General features: G+C 43.5%; 1 protein-coding gene across 3 annotated transcripts in view; it reads left to right on the top strand.

Annotated features, from left to right (window-relative positions):
• The window catches only part of RMND1 (required for meiotic nuclear division 1 homolog), a 47,378-nt gene extending 36,778 nt beyond the window's left edge, over positions 1-10,600 (top strand). For 2 of the 3 annotated variants that reach the window (XM_042940086.1, XM_042940087.1), the window contains 2 exons: positions 7,676-7,792; positions 8,260-8,474. In XM_042940086.1, coding sequence (XP_042796020.1) covers positions 7,676-7,792; positions 8,260-8,301 — 159 coding nt within the window. In that variant the 3' untranslated portion in view covers positions 8,302-8,474. Of the gene's footprint in view, positions 1-7,675; positions 7,793-8,259; positions 8,475-10,530 lie in introns of those variants that run through there. The other variant, XR_006202895.1, reaches the window with a different exon arrangement.
• Positions 10,601-19,539: the final 8,939 nt, after the last annotated feature.

The following is a 19,539-nucleotide window of genomic DNA, read 5'->3' as shown; positions in this document are numbered from 1 at the left end:
GTCTTACGAGAAGACTCAACAATTCCACTCCTAAGTATTTTACCCAGGAGAAACGAAAACGTGTCCTCTCGCTGTTTTATACACAAATGTTCGTAGCAGCTTTATTCATAATAGCCCCAAACTAGAAGAAGTCAGGTGGTGCCCATCAGTAAGTGAATGGATAAACCAATTGTGGTATATCCATCCAGTGGAATACCACTCAGCAATAAGTTAATTACTAATACATGCCACAGCATGGGTAAATACCAGAATCATTATGCCGAATGGAAAAATCTAGACACAAAAACAGATGTGCTGTATTTATGGGATTTAGAAAGGCAAATCGAATCTGTAGTTACAGAAAGTGGATCATTGATTCCCTGGAGCTCGGGATGGGTGGGTGGATGGGACCTTAGTTTTCATAGGAGCACAAAGGAACTTTTTGGGATGATGGAAACGTTGCAGGGACAGTTGCAAGGATATCCGTTTGTCAAAAGTCTTCCAGTTGTATAGTTAGAAAGGCTGCATTTTATTGTATGTAAATTATGCCTCAGTAAAGTTAACTTGAAAATAAAGTCTCTTATGAGAATTCCTTAATGACACACTAACGGAAAACATCAGTGTTGATGAGACAAATTTCACTGGGGGCAAATCGGAGAGCACTCAAAGTTACTGCTCTTGGGTATCTCTTTTTTCTCTTGGAATGGAGACTTCTGGTGGAATCATGATCATTGTGATGGGGTCCAAAGCCATTGCCACCAAGCAGATGCAGACCTTCTCTGCCTCTTCTGATAACCAGCCTGCTGTGCTTAATTGAGTCAGTAAAGTGAGCAGTAACCAAGATAACCAGCTGCTTGGAAGCTTGAGCTCAGGCACACTCCCCCCACCCCATCCTGTCTTCCCTCAAACCACGGTTCTGTGATATCGATGCCAAAGGTGTCTTTCACGTATCCTTCGTGGACAGGAGTACCGGAAAGGAGAAACAATATCATGGTCACCAATTAGGAACGTGGTTTGAGCATATGGCTCACCGAAGTATCAAGATAAGGATGTCTTTCAAGAACTGAATATGAACACGGCATTCAACAGGAAAGCCAGAGTTGAAGATGAGAAATGTCAAAGGAGGGTCAGTAATGAAGACAGAAGTGCAATGAAATAATCAACTAGCTGGACAAGAATCAAAATGCTGAGAAGGAAGGGAAAACCTGGAGAGAGTGCCAGTGCATCATACTCTGTTAAACCAGGAGGGGTATCTCGGGGCTTCCCTGGGCACAGAGCTCCTCCCGTGGAGACACCATGGGAAGGTTGACTGTGCAGCCCAGAGAGCAGGTGGGGTAGGGTCCAGTCAGTCCCCAAATTGGATAAGTCCCGGAACAGGTCCGTCCTGTGGCAGTTTTGTTTGTTTTTTTTTTTAAATCTCGTACGAACTATATTTAACTACAGTACTACTGGCTTCTCAGTCCTTAACTGAGTACACAGGGAGGATGCATACGTTGCAGTTCATCAGAATAAGGGTCTGTTTAAATGTGGCACCATCATCTGTCTCTAGCTTAAGTTCTTTCAAGTGGATGTGATTTGATTCGTTTGATGCTCTTGGGCCAGGACCATCTCTGGTTGCATTTTGCCTGAGGAGCCCAAAGGTCGCCTCCTAGGAAAGGTTTCCCATCGGGTCTGTGCCTCTGTGCTCCTGGAGTTCTTTGTACGTATGTCCCAGGGGCAGCACTTCACACGCTGCATCTGAGTGTTCTGCTCATGTGCGCGGACTGGGTTCCTGCTGAGGTCCCTCTTCCTGGTTTGTGGCCACCTTCTCAGTGTGGCCTCACGTGGCAGAAGGAGAAAGTGCTGTCCGGTGTCTCTTCCTCTTCCTGTAAGGACACTAATTCCATCGTAGGGGCCCCACCCTCGTGACCTCATCTCCACCTGATCACCTCCCAAAGGCCCCATCTCCAGATACCATCACCTTAGGAGGTAGGGCTTCACCATAAGAATTTAAGGGGGATACAAACATTGTGTAATACCAACAGTCCCTGAAAATTCACTTTAATTTTTCTTTAGGAGCTAAAATTCAAGATTGATTTTAATTATCTTTATAAATTACATATTTCTACCACATCTCTATTGGATTCTATGTTAGGAACTGGGGCAAGACAGCTAAAAGTAGAAGTAGCAATGTATTAGGGGGAAAGGGACTTCTATGAAATTGGAGCTATACTCGTGGGATTCCCCCTCCTTCCTTACAACACAGCAGCAAAGGGGATAGAAGCTGCTTTCCCCAAATATCTGAATATATGGTAGGCACACCGGAGACAGAGGGATGATTTGGCTCGTGGGCCCAGAGGGCAAGCAAGGTAGGTGGACTGGGACCTCTAGTAGGTAAATGCCTTCTAAGCATGGTGGCCACGTGGGTTTGAACTACATTCCATTGTATATAATGGATTTGGATGTTCTGTTTCTGAAAACTCCTTACATAGCAACTACAGCGCTCATCAGAATTCCTTTGGTAACTGACAGTTTTTATGGAACTCTCCTCTCATTCCATTAAATTAGTCTCCCCAATAGCATAGGTGCCCTGTTACTACCACTGTCGTCTACGTGGCTTGATTGAGTCATTACAGCTAATTGTTCATCATCTCCCAGCCCCACTCTGAGCCATCTCTTTGGTGTCAAACCTTCCACGTGAGTTAGCAAGCATTCCTGAAAGTTCCCAAACTACATTTCTCAGGGTACTTTCTTAGCATGCCAAAGGCAGTTAAGACTAGTTATGTGAAGATTATTTAGAAGGAGATAAAAGAATTTAACGTTCCTTAGCGCGCTCAACGCAATGCTGGCACCGTGTGTGATACAAAAAAAAACCAAAAAAATTAAGAACCGGTGCTGCCCTTGAACAAGGTTTACAGTGTTCCAAGAAGACGTACAGGACAAAGAGAGTTAGTGGTGGTGTCACGAAAAAGCTGTTCCTTCTTCCAGTTTGTTGTTGGGCTTTTTCCCAGGGGAAAGAGTCTTGAGAAAAATCAGAGTGATAGGCACGAGATGTGCGGAAAGCCATCCAAAAAGTTGAGGGTGGAGGCGAAGTCCTTTCAGCCGCTATTAGGGCTTCAGTGGGGAAGTCGGAGAGGGGTTGCACAAGTGCAGTCGCGCCAGGAAAGCCAGGCTGCGGTGGGCCCCTCACCACACCGGTCCGTCAGCGGCCCCGAGTCCTGTCGAGGGTTCCTTCCGTGACTTCCGCGCCCATTTCTTCCTGACGATTTCCAAATAAGTATATCTGACCTCAGTTTCCTGTTTGCCTTGTTACCATTGCTGCTTCATCGCCTGCGAAATCCCACACGTCCTCCACACTCACGGATCTCCTAGCATCCCTCCGAGAGTCACTTCTGTGTGTCGCTGCCCGCCAGCGTGTAGGCTCCCTGGGGTCGGAGACCGGGATGGTCCTCTTACCCGTTATAGTCCCAGTTCTCGGCAAGGCCTCACCCAGAGCACATGCGCAGTAAATGTCTGTAGAACTACTCAGTGGTTAAGATGGCAGAATGCAACCCGTGGCATTCTCCCAGAACACACTGAACCTCCGTGTTGTCCGTTTCAGCTCGTGGCGGGACCACCAGCCTCCTCTCTCTGTCGGTCAAGCAGAAAATTGAAATGCATGGTGGTTTCCTCTTTCTGCTTCATTCACCCTCCACGTCCAGGCACACCGTCCTGTCGTTTTCTCCTACGAATCCATTCATTGACGGATACTTCTTGAAAGTCCAGATGACAGGCCCTGGGCTGGTGACCACACGGGGGGGGGGCGGAGGGGGTGGTTACAATGCTGACGCCTCCCTTCTAGGCCCCACCTGTAACACTCCCGGACTGTTCCGATACCTTCTTCGCTGGACCCTTTAGCTGGAAGGCAGAGATGTCTCCTCTGCCCGGCACAGTGTAGTAAATACGACATTTGAAGACGGAACAAAGGACCCGCAGCGCCTACAGAATAAAATCCCAACGTTACCGCGCGGTGGAGTAGGTTTCTCTTGTGCCGTAACGAGTTGCCGCCAACTGGCTTACCGCAAACGCATCGGATTACAGCGCTGTGGGTCAGAAGTCTGACGGGAGAGTCACTGAGGCAAAATCCAGGTGTGGCAGGACTGCGTTCCTTTCAGGAGGCGCCGGGCAGGAAAAGGCTTTCCTTGCCTTCTCCGGCTCCTACAGGCTGCCCACGTCCCTTGGCCTGCGGTCCCTGCCACACAGCAGAGGCGAGTTGGGGCCTCATGTGGCATCACTTGAAGCTCTTCTCGCCGTTTCCACCGTGACTACGCTGAACCCCACCTCCCCCAATAATCTAGGTTTATCTCCCTGTCTTAAGGTCAGCTGATCAGCAGCGTTCATTCTATATGCCATCGTAACTCTCCTTCTCCAGGCCGTGTGTGTAAGTCCCAGGGATCAGGGTGTGAATGCCCCTGGGGGATCGTTTTTGTGCCTACGGCATACGGTCTACGGTATCTCTCGCAGTTGGGCACTAACTTACCTTTTTAACCTCACTTCCAAGTATTTCCAAGTATCCAGCGTGCTGTGCGTCCATGCGGTTTCCTGTGTGACATGCTTTCCCCAGGCCCCCTTCCTGTAGCTCCCCGCCCTCTCCTCCCAGCACCTACCTGCTTAGGGCCCACTTCACATTTACCACCTCTGTATACCATGCCTGTGTTCTCCCTCGTGTGTGCATGTAACGTGAAGGACGCTATAGCGAAATGAAGTAGGAAGCGTGCGCTAGTGGGGACTCCCTTGCACAAACCACGGGAAAAGTTTCAGCGCTGCTTTATCACCGTGTACTGCCGAGAAAAACCAGGCCGGAGTGTGGGAGCAAGGCATGCATGTCTCGCACAGACCCAAACGGGTCACTCGGGACTCTCTCCTGAGCACCTTCTGTGCCAGGTTGGCCTCCTCCTTGCCTCTCCGTGGCCTTCTCTGGGGAATGGGGGGAAACAGGTGTGGGGAGAGGGACTGTCCAAGTTGACATTTCGGTCTGCCTGGCAACTTCAAGGGATCGGGACAGGTGTCCGAGCTTTGACCAGCCGTGCGGTGAGAGAACTGGGCATTATGGTCGGCTAAGCCTGGGTCTTCTCCCCAGCTCTTCCACCCTGGGGCCTTGGGGAGGAGGTCTGGGGAAGGTGCCAGGTGGGTGCTGACATCATGACGGGCAGTATCGCACGGTTGAAACTCGTGCAAGAGGAACCCCCCAAGGTGGGGGGCAGGAGGGGAGGGTGCCGCGTGGACAGCAGAGGATTGTGAGGCAGAATGAAGTGCCTGACACCAGGGGACAAGGTGCTGTAGGGGCACCGAGGAAAGAGCAGGCTGGAAGGCTTTCTGAACATTGCTCAGGACCCCACCGTCTAAAATGCGATTGGACCACATGATCTGGGATAATGTTATCAAGAAGGCAATGAACGGTAAAATGCTTACAAAGCTGTTGAACAGCCGTTTAGAATGAAAACTGATGCTGCGGGGGGGGGGGGGGGGGGCGACGGCGATGGATCCCTTCTTGAGTAATGAATAGTTGATGAAGACCTACCTCTGTAGTACTAAGGAATGCTAAGTAGGGAGTAGATTCAAGACTGTCCACGGAGGGGCTAACTGTAGGGAGTGGGGATTAGAGATCAAACATCTCCACCCCAGGTGACTGGGAAGATAAGGACCTGATTGGAAAAAGGAAACCCAAGGCGAGGGATAGACTTGAACAGGATGTCAGTTTTCGTTTGAGAAACATTAAATTTGAGGTGTGGGCAGGAGACCCGGAAGACGTTTTATAGAAAGAAATTCAGTCAGAGAAGGGTGCCTGGGCGGCTCAGTCGGTTAAGTGTCCGACTCTTGATCTCCTCTCAGGTCTTGATCTCAGGATCACGCGTTCAAGCCCTGAGTTGGGCTCCTCATTGGGCATGAAGCCTACTTAAAAAGGAAATTCAGTCGAAGAGACCAGCATTAAACATTTATATTTGGGAGTAGAAAATAGTTAAGTCTTTCCCAAAATGTGGGATACATAACACTTGTTCGAGAGATGAATTTAGGTGTTACAAGGACCCTGAATTAACATCGAAGCAAGTCAGATTTCTCTCGGGAGAAGCACTTAGTTTGGCCGTCGCGGTTCTTGGTAGGCCGTCTAACGGATGCGACTCTCCCACTTCCCCAGGTGTCGGGCTCAGCCTCCTGTTGGCAGCATAGTTTCACGTCGAACTGTTGTCCATTTATGGCAGTGACCCTTTGCTTTTAAAATAGACATATTAAGCAGAGCCTTTGGAAATCATGTAATGGTGCAGCTGGAACACACATCACATATAGTGATTGGGGACGTTGGGGGGGGGGGTGGATGGTGGGATCAAGTGACCAAAGTTTAGGGAGCATCTACACAAACCAAAGTGGGTGAGATCGTGCAAGCAGAGTGCAGAGCTAGAAGACGAGGAGGACAAGATCAGGACTTAGGGAAATGCTATCTAAAAGCAAGAGGAGGTAGAGAAACCCCAGAAAAAAATGAGGGTCAGAGGTAGAAAACTTAGTTCTTAGGGGAGAAAAAGTCAAAGGAAGTGTGTATTTCAAGGTGTTGTCAAATGTTTAACAGGTTTATAACCAAGAAAATTTGCCATTTACCAATTAGGACATTTGGAGGTTTCAGGGGGATTGTAATACGCAGCTTCTAAGGGCTGAAGAATAAACTGAGTGATGAGGAGGTGGAGGAAGGAAATGCCAGTTTAGTCAAAGGTGAAAGAAAATGGAAGAGGGTGGGGCCAGTGTCTTGAGAGAAGCAAGCCTGGGGATGAGCAAGTTTACAGACCAAGATTGAACAGCCAGTAGGAACAGGGGGGAAAGAAAGTAGGAAAGAAAGGAGAGGAAAGGAGGCACTGTCCTAAACATTTATACAGAGGAGAAACTACATAATGTCCAGCCTGGAAACACGGTAAATGTATGCTTGAGTGTGGTCCCACGTGCTCTCATGATTAAGGCGATGTGACGCTCTGTGCAGAATCCTTATACATATGGCACACTGACACATTTCCATTAATCCCCAAACATGCATCTGTGAGGATGGCCTCAAATTTCCAGACCAGATCCACACCACCCCGTAAGTTATCAAAGGGAAACGATTTTTTAAAGGTTTCCAGATTTTCCAACTTCCAAAAGAAGGTGAAATACAGAGATTAGGGAGGTATAACTACCAGGAGTCACATCCAAGTCTTAGATTCAAAGACTCTGAACCCACCCCAACCAGCCTGTGGCGAAGCATCGGAAACCAGGACCTCTGCAGTTGAGCACTGAAAGCAGTGCCATCTAGTGGCAAGTATGCAGCAGGTCAAGTGGTCAAGTTTGGGGGGATGGGCAGCTTTAGTAGAAGATAATCGTTGTTTGTCATCTTCAGGCCATGTTTTGGCCACAAAGCATGTTCTGACCACAGAGCATGTTTCGGGTTTGCCTTTCTTAACTGCTAAAAACCCAAGGGCAGCTACCAAAAGCTAGGACTCCAAAATCTTGGGCTGTAAGAGCTCCAGTATGCAGAGTACTTCTGCAGTCAAATCCGTGCTTTACAAAATGTCTCTAGAGTCACAAGAGGCAGGGAGGGGAGAGGCCTAAGGAACAAGAGTATACCTATTTCTAGCCTTTAGAATTTTGAGATGTGACCCTTTTCTTAGGCCTGTTGAAATGTAAGTACAGGACCCTTCCTAAGATTTTTCTGATGCAGGTCATGAATGAGAAACTTCAACACTGCATGGAGCTGACCGATCTAATGAGGAATCACCTGACTGAGAAGAGGGCACTCCGCCTGGAGTGGATGATCGTCATTCTGATCACCATCGAGGTAAGGATCTTTTTAAAATGAAAATAAGGGTGCCTGGCTGACTCTTGCTGGAGCGTTCAACTCAATCTCAGGGTCGTGGGTCTGGGCCTCATTTTGGGTGTAGAGATTACTTAAAAAAATAAAAATTAAAAATCTAAAAAAGTAATAATGTGACATAGAAAATGATAGTGGAGAAGAACGTGGCTTTGTCCTAATTACTGAGTTTATTTGGAAGTGAGGCAAGTTTCAAGTGGCTATGGCAATATTGCAAATGCACCAAGTGTGATTTTTGGAGAAGTTCCATTTTTAAAGACAGCATTTAGAGAATGTTCTAGCTGCAAATTTATAGGCCCTTTGCCTCAGATCTGCAGCTTGCCACATGGGAAAGACTACAGGAGCATTTTTCATTAATCACAATCTTGGAAAGTCATTTAGTTTGTACAAATGATTTGCTATGAAATTAATAAATCTCATTTTATCACCCTAAGGTAATGTTTGAATTGGGACGAGTATTTTTCCTGATCAAGTGATGGCCAAAGAAAAGCATCAGTGCAAGGGATATTAAAGTTCTGCAATCAAAAATAAATGCTCACTGTTGGGGGAATCTCTTATTTAGTAGGTATTTAATTTTTTTTAATCAAAAAGTTGTGATCTTTTTTAGCTCCTAAATGTATTGCTGCTTGAATAAAAATTATGACAAATCTGGCGTTGAGGTCTTTAACTGAGAAGCTGAAAGGAAGGTATTTTTAAAGAACTGTGGAAAGCTTAGTACCTAAGAAATCTAGGCAGATACTTATTAAAGCCAAAAGGCTTAGATTTTGGACACTACCCATCATCTTTCTCCAGGAAATCCCAATCCTAGCCCTAAGTTCCCATACAGGAACTCTGGAGTGTTGGGAGTGAATACATAAAATACAGGTTTGTGATGACAGAAGTGGAATGTTCTTTACCTACTTTGGATGACATAATTTCAGGATAACTGCTCATTGACATTTCTCCTCTTCATTAATCAGTACTGTCCATCCTTTCACTACCTACCTAGTCAGAATATTCTTCCCACAAACACTTTTCATTTCACACATATTTTGGGGAAATGAAAAAATGCCATAAAGAACTTGACATTTATGTGCTTATTACCATCTTGAACTGGTAAACATTTTTTTTAATGTTTATTTTTGAGAGAGTGCAAGCAGGGTAGGGGCAGAAGAGGGACAGAGCGTCTGAAGTGGGCTCTGTGCTGGTAGTAGAGAACCCGACATGGGGCTTGAACTCACAAACTGAACCATGAGGTCATGACCTGAGCCAAAGTCGGACCCTTAACCGACTGAGCCACCCAAGAGCCCTGATACACAACTTTTTAAGTAAGCCCTTTTTATCTTCATTTTTATGCATAACCCCCACTTGCCCCACTATGCTTCCCACCACAATGAATTTAAATGTTCTAGGTTTTCTTCATACATTATACAGTTGACCCTTGAAAAAATGGGGGGTTAGGGGCACCAGTCCCCCACATAGCTGAAAATCCGTGTATAACTTTTGACTCCCCAAAAACTAGTTTTGGCCTGCTGACCAAAAGCCTTACCAATAAGTCAGTTAACACATTTTTTTCTTACATGTATTATGTACTGTAATCTTACAATAAAGCAAGCTAGAGGAAAGGCTGAAAAAATGCATTTACATACTATACCGTATTTATGGAAAAAATCCACCTGCACAGGAGTGGAACTGCACAGTTCTTACCTGCTGTTCAGTTTATATCTCTGAACACAGTGTTACTGTTCTAAATCGAGACACTTATTTTGCAACTTAACTGCTACAGTGTTTCACCAAGAGAATACATATTTATACCCTTACTGCTGGTTTTTATGTACTTATTTGCTCTAACAGTGCAAAGGTAAACATCCTGGCTTATTTTCAGTTCACTGCAAGAGTTCTTGAGCAGCAATCTGGTAGGTACGTTTCCCAAGGCTTCCCAAGGAACACATGGACATCGATAGTTCAAGAACAGCTTTCTAGACCTAAGTTCCATGTCAGCACTCAGAAAACGGCCGTGCCTGTGTGTACACCTGCAGTCAATGTACCAACCTATTCTTTCCGAGCTTCCCTTCTCACACTGTACAGAAGACATTTCTCACCCATCTTGAATCTCAGTTCCATCTACTGTATTTAAAAACCTATAAATATATTTTAAAACCCTCCAGGAAACCAACAAGAAGACAGATTTGAAATACTGGCCAACAAAGCTTCCTAATTTAATAGGGATCATATAATCCCCCACCTATTAAGAAGGGCATTTCCAATAAAGTTTTACTTCAATTATCAGTATGTACTCTACTGTTTGGGTCACCTTTGTGTTAACTGTAACAATTTTAACAACAAAAACAAACACCTGGTGTCTCGTGGTCCAGACAGATTCTAACATTTCAGCTTATATACAAGTATGCTGCAAAGATCAAAAGGATAATCAATAAGACCTTCAAGCGTAAAAATTTATTAGGTAGACATTTTTTGGGAAAAATATAACATTTTCCATAAGAAAAAGGAACGGCGTTAAGTCTGAATCGCTTACTTATGTTTAAAGGTTATCATGGTAGCCACCAACTCATTATGGTAGTACATTGCACTAGATACATTAAAGGCAGATGTAACAGATTTTTAAACATCAACATTTGATTCATCAGAAACTACATTTTTCAAATACTTAAATTCATGCTAAAAGCTTCAACTTTTAAAAGTTACAGAGAAGTTTTTAAAATTAGGTGTAACAGAAGCAAGGAAGTGTTTCACGATCACAATTTCTGTAAGAACAAAATGACCAAGAAATCCTACCAGAAGACTAAAGAGAGCCTCAAGTTAACTACATTCACCAGTAGTCCTGGAAGCACTCTTCAAAATGGGATCAAATTTCTATCACTCATGAGAGGACAGTGGTTAAGACCAACCTGCATTCGAATTCTTCACCACCACCTGCCAGCTGGATCACCTTGGGCCAATCACTGAGTCTCTCTGGGTCTGTTTTTTTCCATCTGTAAAATGGGTTTAATAGTACCACTACCTGATAGAGTTGCTAGGAGTATTAATGGAATTAACGCAAGTGAAGCCTAGAGTTTACTGTTCCTACCATCCATCTGAGCAAAAATCCCAGTATGATCCTGAGATTAAATGGAGGTTGAAGCAAATCACGAGGACTCCCTCTGAGTCCAGTTAACAGCATGAGAGACTTAAAGACAGAGGTTAGTAAACCCTGCACCTAAATGGATGAAGTGTTGTTCAGTAAATATAAAGTAGTATTTCCACTGTTCCCAAATGAGTCGGCTGTTCAGCGCGAGCCCCAAAAGGCTTGGAAACTCTACACAATTCCCACGCACCAGGCAGCTGCCCATAAGCATTCTGGGTGCCTCCTCAGACAACCACGGCAGTCAGAAGTAGAGATGTTCTGACGTGTAAAATCAATATATTGTTGCTTGCAGAAGAAAGATACTCCCCTAATTTAAGTACTCGCTGGTCTTTCTACCACTTACAGCAGTTTTTTCCAAAGCGTGATGCTCAGACCAACTGCATCAGCGAACACCTGGGCGTCCATGATTTACAGATTCCTGTGTTTTGCAGTCAATTTCTGAGGCTGCAACTCAAATGTTTTTTACAACTCTCCAAGAGGTTCCCATGCTCACTAAACTCGGAGAACCACTAACTTAAGAGACTTTTTATCGGCTTGTCCTCAGCTTACAGATGCAGATGGTCAGTAATTCACTAGCACCTCTTGCTCCGTTTAATGTACTAATGTGTCTCTTCGGGTGATTCAGTTCTCACCTTCCCCAGCCCCATCCCCTCCCCTCGCGCTCCTCTGAGCCCCGCTTTACAAACCGCGTGTGGCCCCTGCTGTCAGATGGTGGAAGATGAGCAGAGGAAGGTTTTCCAAGTGCTTCCGATGCTAATCTATTAACTTTCAATTCTGGCCATTGGTTCTGAATTGCCATTTCTGTAAGGAAGATTTAAGGTCACTAGTCCAAATTCCCTTTCCTCAGAGGTTTAACAAAGCAGGATTTTGTTAAAATCTTTAAAGGCCACATTTTTTCACTCATTCTGCACAACATGAAACACAGGAGCTAAAATGTATGTGAGATTTACACATCACTATTTGAACTGAAAAACCCAAAACAAGAGATTATGTTAAGTATAAACTTGACTTTAACTTGGCTTCCACACGAGTCTTGGAAACTTGCTTACCACAACTGAATATTGCTAACATAAAAATATGGATTCTGCTTCTTGAACTCATCACATGAAGACTTACAGAGGGCAACAAACTACCAAAAAATGATGTAATTCCAGTCAAATCTAAGCCACCAGGGTGCTAATCTTTAAATTCAGAATACTGATCTTAATCTTAAAAGCCTCATGTGGTCTGGGTTCTGGTTACCTTAGAGATTTTGACTCTAAGCGCTCTGATGGCGGGGAAGATTAGTTTGAATACTTGTCCTGTGGTTCACGAACTGGAATCCCCAAATTTTATGGGGCCCTTTCAGATCCTGGATTTCCCGGCACTGAGGGGTTTCCTGCAGCAGCCAGACTTTCAGTGCTAGGCTGGGAAAGGCCCGGGCAAAGCAGCCAGCTGGTTATCCTATCTTCAGGCCACATTCTAGACATTAATGTTTAGACAGACAACTTTTTCAAATGAGGACTCTGTTGCCACTCTGAACAGCTTTAATATGGATAAACTACTGAAAACAGGAATCTCCCCTACCAAGGATCAATCATTTTCATAAAGAAAAACAAGCCAGTATCGTACACAGACACACAGTTGTTATCAGGGGAAGTCGTTTTTCCCTATAAATTTCATCACTGATTTCACCTTCAAGCGTAAAAATCCCAAGTCAAATGCAACTCTATAAGCAAAAATTCAGATTCACATTTGTTTTTTAGGAAATACTTCTAAATTACACTAAACGTGACACATGTTCAACGTCACCCAACTTGGCTGGGAAGCCAGTCTCAAAAGGCTACATATTATAGGACTCCATTTATGTAACATGCATGCTAAAGGGGACAAAACTGATGAAGAACCAACCCGTGGGTGCCGAGGAGGATAAGGGTGGGAGGAAGAGCAAGTACATAAAAGGACAGCACGACAGAGTTGTTTGAAAGCGGCAGAACTGCTCTGTATCCTGACTGTGGTAGTGGTTACACAAATATTCATCTATGTTAAGTTCACAGAACTGTGCACCAAAAGAAAAACATATTTACAAATTGCTTTAATCAGTGATTATTTCAAAAATATGGTAATGATCTTATCATAGACTGAGGTATTGTGCTAAGCTCCCCTACACACACCTTCTTACACTTACACAAACCTAGGAGATAATTATTATTCTCCCTATTTGAGTAAAACAAAAAACTGAGGCTCAGAAATAAAGGAACATGCCCAAAGCCAAACAGCTTAAGGTACAGAGCACGATACCAACCTACACTTGACTTCACCACATAGTAGCCTACACTCTGACCCCTCTGTTCATAAATACTAACCACTCTGTCTCTTCCAATAATGCCAGAACGCTATTATTAAGTCTCCTCATTCTATTCCTAACTCAACACATTACAGACAACATGAGAATGTGCAGATGAGCAAAACATGATTCTAGAGCAGCACGGCCCAACAGAACTTTCTGCAACAACAGAAATGTTCGACATCTGTGCTGTCCAATATGGTAGCCTCTACCCACATGTGGCTAGTGTGACATTAACTTACATTGCCACATGCAGCTTATAGCTACTTAACGGGACAGCACACTTCTAGAAAAATAATGTGAAAAGAAAACGCACGCCACAGAAAAAAGCAACTTTTCAAAACATGATGGCAACTCAAAACAATAAAACAATTCAGGGTAAATGTACAATGAAGAAGTAAAGCTAAGAAATGTACAACCACCAAACATGTGATGAAACTAAGTCTATTTTTCAAACATTATTCACCCTTCAAGATTCAGTTTTGTGGGTTTTTTTTTTTTTTTTTTCAACGTTTATTTTTCAGAGACAGAGACTGAGCACAAGCGGGAGAAGGGCAGAGAGAGAGACACACACAAAACCAACGCAGGCTCCAGGCTCTGAGTTGTCAGCACAGAGCCCAATGCGGGGCTCAAACTCACAAACCATGAGTTCATGACCTGAGACGAAGTTGGACGCTGAACCAACTGAGCCACCCAGGTGCCCCAAGATTCAGTTTAAATACCAACTTCATTTATACTACACCACTGCACTTTGAACACGTATAGTGTAGAACAAACTGTATAGTAAGTATATGACTGTCCTCCCCCACTGGACTGTGACCATCTTAAGAACATAGTTACTGACATATACACCACCAGCACCTCCCACCTATACCCAGAGGCTTTTTACAACAATAAACGTTTTCTTACATTCAGTTCTAGGGGAAAAAACTGACTTCTTGGGTCCTTCAACTACAGATTCTGCAAGCATCTGAGCACCAGCAATATACAGAAAAGGAAGTTCCTGTAAAGAATTTACAGTAGGGATGGGAGATACAAGATATAGATAGACAACAAGAAAAGCAATCATGTAAGTATGTGCTTTAGGGCAGAATAGCAACTGTCAGGAGTCCTGATGGTAAGAGAAACTGGAAAGCAGTTTAAGAACAAAGTAGCCATTATCAATCCGGCAACAGCAAAGGTGTAAGATAATTTACTGTATCCCCCAATCTATTACTCAGGAAAGTCTACTGAATTTTTTTTTTCAATAAAACAAATTTTTTTTCAATGTTTGTTTATTTTTGAAAGACAGAGCATGAGGAGGGGAGGGCAGTGAGAGAGGGAGACACAGAATCTGAAGCAGGTTCCAGGCTCTGAGCGGTCAGCACAGAGTCTGACACAGGTCTCCAACTCACGAACCAGGAGATCATGCCCTGACCCCCGAGTCAGATGCTTAACCGACTAAGTCACCCAGGTGCCCTGAGTCTACTGGATTTAAAAGAAATCAATCCAGGAAAGCCTTAGAAATTTACCCCAGTTCACTCACACTACCAATGTCAGGGTCTCTGCTCTTGTACCACAAAGCCAAAACCAGTCTTAGAATTAATCTTTCTAGATCCAAAGTGTCCATGACAATTTCACAGCAGAAAATGGTAGAACTTTCTTTCACACTCAAACCCTGATTTTCTTTTTTTATAACCTTTTAGGTCCTAGAAACGTGCTATTTGGAATAGTCAATCTCAAGATCTGTATATAGGCAGCATCTGGAGCTAACAGTAAATAAAAGTTTGAATTCATTTGATAAGTACATTTTGTCTCCTCTAAAAATCAATGGGGAAGGGGTGCTGGTATGAGGAGTCTACAAATTCATAAAGAATCGGGCATTATCTGCAGGCCAAACTGGTTGAAAGTATTACTATTATGTAGAAGATCGCAAACTAGGAGACTAGAAAACAACAGTTCTATACTATAACTTCTTTAGATTTTTAAAAATCACCAGCCAGTTTTCTCAATCAGCACACAGATTATTCATGACAAAAATCAGAGAAAAATCAGTTTAGTTTTCCTAGACTGAACTGCCTTGGGCTGGTTAATTACTTAACTTCTCTGAGCCTCCCTTCTCAAATTTAAGATGGAGGGCTTGAGACTAGATGCCCTCAGAGAAAAAACTGACTTAATTAACTACGATAATTACTTACAGATTGACTTCAACAAGCCTTCTGGTTCAGTCCTAATTCACCCATCAACAGGAAAAATACAGAACTGTGGTAGTTATTAAAATATATCATAAATTCTCTGATACTCCTCCCTTCAAGACACAGAGCTTAATTCCTCCGCCCTTGGCTGTAGGCTGGACTTAACTCTAACTAACAGCATGTGGCAGTGGTGTAGCTTCCTCCTTGCTCTAGCTAGGATCCCTCACTCTGAGGGAAACAGACTACCACCATGTTGTGGGGACACTCAAGCAGTCTGTCGGAGAACTGAGACACACCGACTGCCAGCATTAACCTGCCAGAGGGTGAGCCACCTTAGAAGCAAATCCTTTAGCCCAGTCAACATCTTGACTGTAACCTCATGAAAGACCCTGACCCAAAACCACCAGGCTAACCTAGTTCAGATTCCTGATCCACAGAAACCGTAAGAGATAAGCAAATATTTACTGTTTTAAGCCATGAATCTTGGGGTAATTTGTAACAGCAAGAAAACTATTCTACCAGTTTTTTTCAAAAAGTGGGCTTAGATTCATTGGTGACTGATGAAATCAATTTAAACCACCACAATCACTTTTTAAAAAAAACGGTAGAATGGATTACATAACTCAAAATACCAAGTCCTATCTCCTGATGGCTGTTTAAATTTTACATGTATGTGTGTACCATCTTCAGATTGTAATCAAAAAGGTCTGAAACCCAAAAGCCGGGCACCTGAGTGGCTGTCAGTTAAGCCTCTGACTTCAGTTCAGGTCACGATCTCCCAGTTCAGTTCAGTTCATGAGTTTGAGCCCCACATCTGGCTCACTGCTGTCAGCACAGAGCCCCCCGCCTTCGGAGCCGCTGTCCTCTCTCTGCCCTTCCTCCACTTGCACACTCTATAAAATGAAAGAAAAGAAAAGAAAAGAAAAGAAAAGAAAAGAAAAGAAAAGAAAAGAAAAGAAAAGAAAAGAAAAGAAAAGAAAAGAAAAGAAAAGAAAAGAAAAGAAAAAGAAAAAGAAACAGAGAAGAGAGAAGAGAAAAGAAAAAAGAAAAGAGAAAAGAAAACACAAAATCCAACACTAATAGCAAAACAAAAAGTTCCCTGAAGTATCAGGAATCCTTGAGGGAAAATGGTCTCAATAACAACCAACTATAAAATAAGCATTTCCTATAAACTTTATAACCAAACCAACAAAATATAAGACACTTTCAAAATACATCTTATCTGACTTATATGTTAAATTTAATGTAAAACACAGAAGGCGTGGTAGACTTAATAGCATGTAAAAAGCATGTCATTTTCCTAATTCAAGGTTACCTGGGAGGACATCCTTCATGAAATTATGTAGGGAAAAAGCTGCTTTGGGATCTACCCACATCTATTATTTCCTCTATTACTTTTATTATCAGTGTTAAAGGAAATTCCATCTTCCACTTGAGCACTCACAGTCAAATTTTGGCCAAAAAAAAAAAAAAGGTTAAGTACAGCACTATTAAATTGCTTTCTGACCACTGTCAGAGTCTCACTGAAATTATCCTCTTCAGAACACAAGCAAGTGCATATTCTTCTGACTGTATTTCAGCATAACACACATCAAAACTTTCAGCAGCACATGACTGCAGAATATTTATGCATAACTCACTTTTGATGAATCCACTTAGATTATCTGCTTACACTGTGATTTTCTTTGAGGTAAAATGTGTGAAACTATTTTTGAACTCCTAATTTCCCAAACTTATTTTGAAAATACCAAAATAAGTCAGTACATAAGCACTCAACATATGATTTAACTTCTATTTTTCTTACTACTCAGGGCATTTGTGGCTCTCTCACAACCAGACTGACAGCTCTCTTAACCCAATCCTGAGATACACTATTAGTCCTTCTTTGCAAGGACTATTTTTTCCCCAACCTCTGCCTATGTATTCACCTAAATGTTTCTACTTCAGCAAGTTATAGAAAGCAGATATAATTTGCACAGCTTTCCTTATAATGCTATTACTTTATGCTGGTGACTAAAAATCAAAAGAAGTTGGCAAAATTCAAGTAACATGCCTATGCCTTGAGAGAACCAGCAGCCAATCAGCCCTGTTCTAAAATCCAGAACAGCAGCTCTTGAAGAGAAAACTAGGATGTTCTTGACAGCACTTTCTCTAGGAATGAGACCCAGAGTTTCAGGAATAACCCTGGTTCATTTCCATACAACTACATAAGAGTACAGTACTGGGAAACTATTCACTGGTCTTAAGAATAAACGATTACTTTGAGACTCGGCCAATTACTCTAGACACAATGGTTAAAACTAATCTAAAACTTCAGCCATCAGTTTAGCCCACTTTTTCCTTTAGTTTCCCTTAAGTCAGTTCACTCTCCACTGTAAGTATTCCATCAGACCATAAACTTGGAAGTTCAGTCAAGGTCTAAAAGAATTAAGAACCGAAAGACTTCTAACTCTGTCTACCAATCAGAACCACTTTAGCTTCTCAGTAAGATGAAACAAATCTCCACTGCACAGCCAATCCAAGGAATCTGGCGTGCCAATCTGAAGGCCAACTTTGATGTGTTAGTGCACTAGAAATACTTATATCAGGGTCAGAATTTGGTTTTGCAGGCAGACATTTAACCACTCAAGTCATTTATCTAGCTGATCAAAGAACAAGAAAGTTCAAGGCAGGTATGTATGAAATCTATTATTCACTTTTGGACCACTAAAGTTACACAGCTGCTTATTTTGTCTTCAAAGAAGAAATTAGTCATCAGTAGCTCTGGGTATAACTGGATTACTAAATCAAACTCAGATTTTGGGGGGAGGGGGGGTGAGGGACACTTCTGTATGTTAACTGTCTTAAGGTATTAAGCTTGCCTTAAATATTTTGGAAACTATGTGCCAAGGCAATGTGCTAAGGCTGGCTCTGTAAACCATAACGGGTTCAACATCAAATTAAGGAGCTTATAACCAAATTGCATGCCTTAAAACCAAAGAGTGTCCTGGAAACTGCTGCCTTCAGTTCCTTAATAATCAAGCCATAGTCTTAAGTCCTCAAAAGCCTAGATATGTAAAATACAGAAATCACTAAATCCAGTCCTCAAGAAATTAAACGGTACTTCCAAAGATATAAATATAATTCTAACAAAATGGCAACAAAAACAAACCTTAAAATGTTAAAAATGACCACCAGAGAATCTAAGTCCCCTGTCTGCCACGTTACCTGTTTCAGGACCTCCAAATTAACAGAATGGCTAACTCTAAATCCAATCTAACAGTACCCAAGAGATCAAAACTTAACAAGAAAGTAAACTGTTCTCAAGTAACAAAAGTGCTTTGCAAACTGATTTTGGACCAACGCTTCGAAAAACACAATTACTGAAATAAGCATCAAATTCATCCTAACAGAAACGTCTGACATTACACTCAACTAGTCTGTTTAAGGAAGCACTTATACCTCTCTATACACACCACAAACAGATCTACTTTGGTATGACTTTTTAATTCCACTGGTGAAAAACAGCTATTAGTGATTTACAAGTTTCTCCCTGGCTCTCAAGTCCACTCCTTTTCAAGTCTTAAAACTTAGGCTACACGGGAAGTAAAGGGACAAAAGTATTGGCCGAGAGATGTCAAGCAGAAGCCTGCAAGAAGGATCCGGAGCAGCTCTGCATCCCTTCCCAGAGCATCTCCAGGATTATCCTACCTAAACACTTTATGTAAACACGGGGCTAGTGACTCAAGCCTCCAGCCCCAATAGGTGGAGAGAAGTTTCCTCGCCTCGGCTGCACATGGTTTGCAGAAGTTTGGCTGGAGCAGAGCGGAGCCTGGGTGGGAGCGGCAGTGTAGTTAGTGCTGCAGGCGGCGGCGGCGGCGGCGGCAGAGCAGCAGGAGGCGGAGGCGGGCGGGGGGAGGGGAGGCGGCTGGGGGGGGGGCGGAGGGGGCTCTTGCCGCCACTGCTCTCTCGCCGCCTCTCCCCCCCGGCGGGAGCCGCTCTCAGCCTCTTTGCACTAGTCGCTCCGCTCTCTCGGTCATGTGACCTTAACGTAACCGGACAGGAAAAGCCCCGCCGCCGCCGCCGCCGCCGCGCCGGAGACACCGACCGC

Source organism: Panthera leo, chromosome B2 (assembly GCF_018350215.1).
Source record: "Panthera leo isolate Ple1 chromosome B2, P.leo_Ple1_pat1.1, whole genome shotgun sequence".
Lineage (NCBI taxonomy): Eukaryota > Metazoa > Chordata > Mammalia > Carnivora > Felidae > Panthera > Panthera leo.
This window is presented reverse-complemented; position numbering and strand designations above follow the sequence as displayed.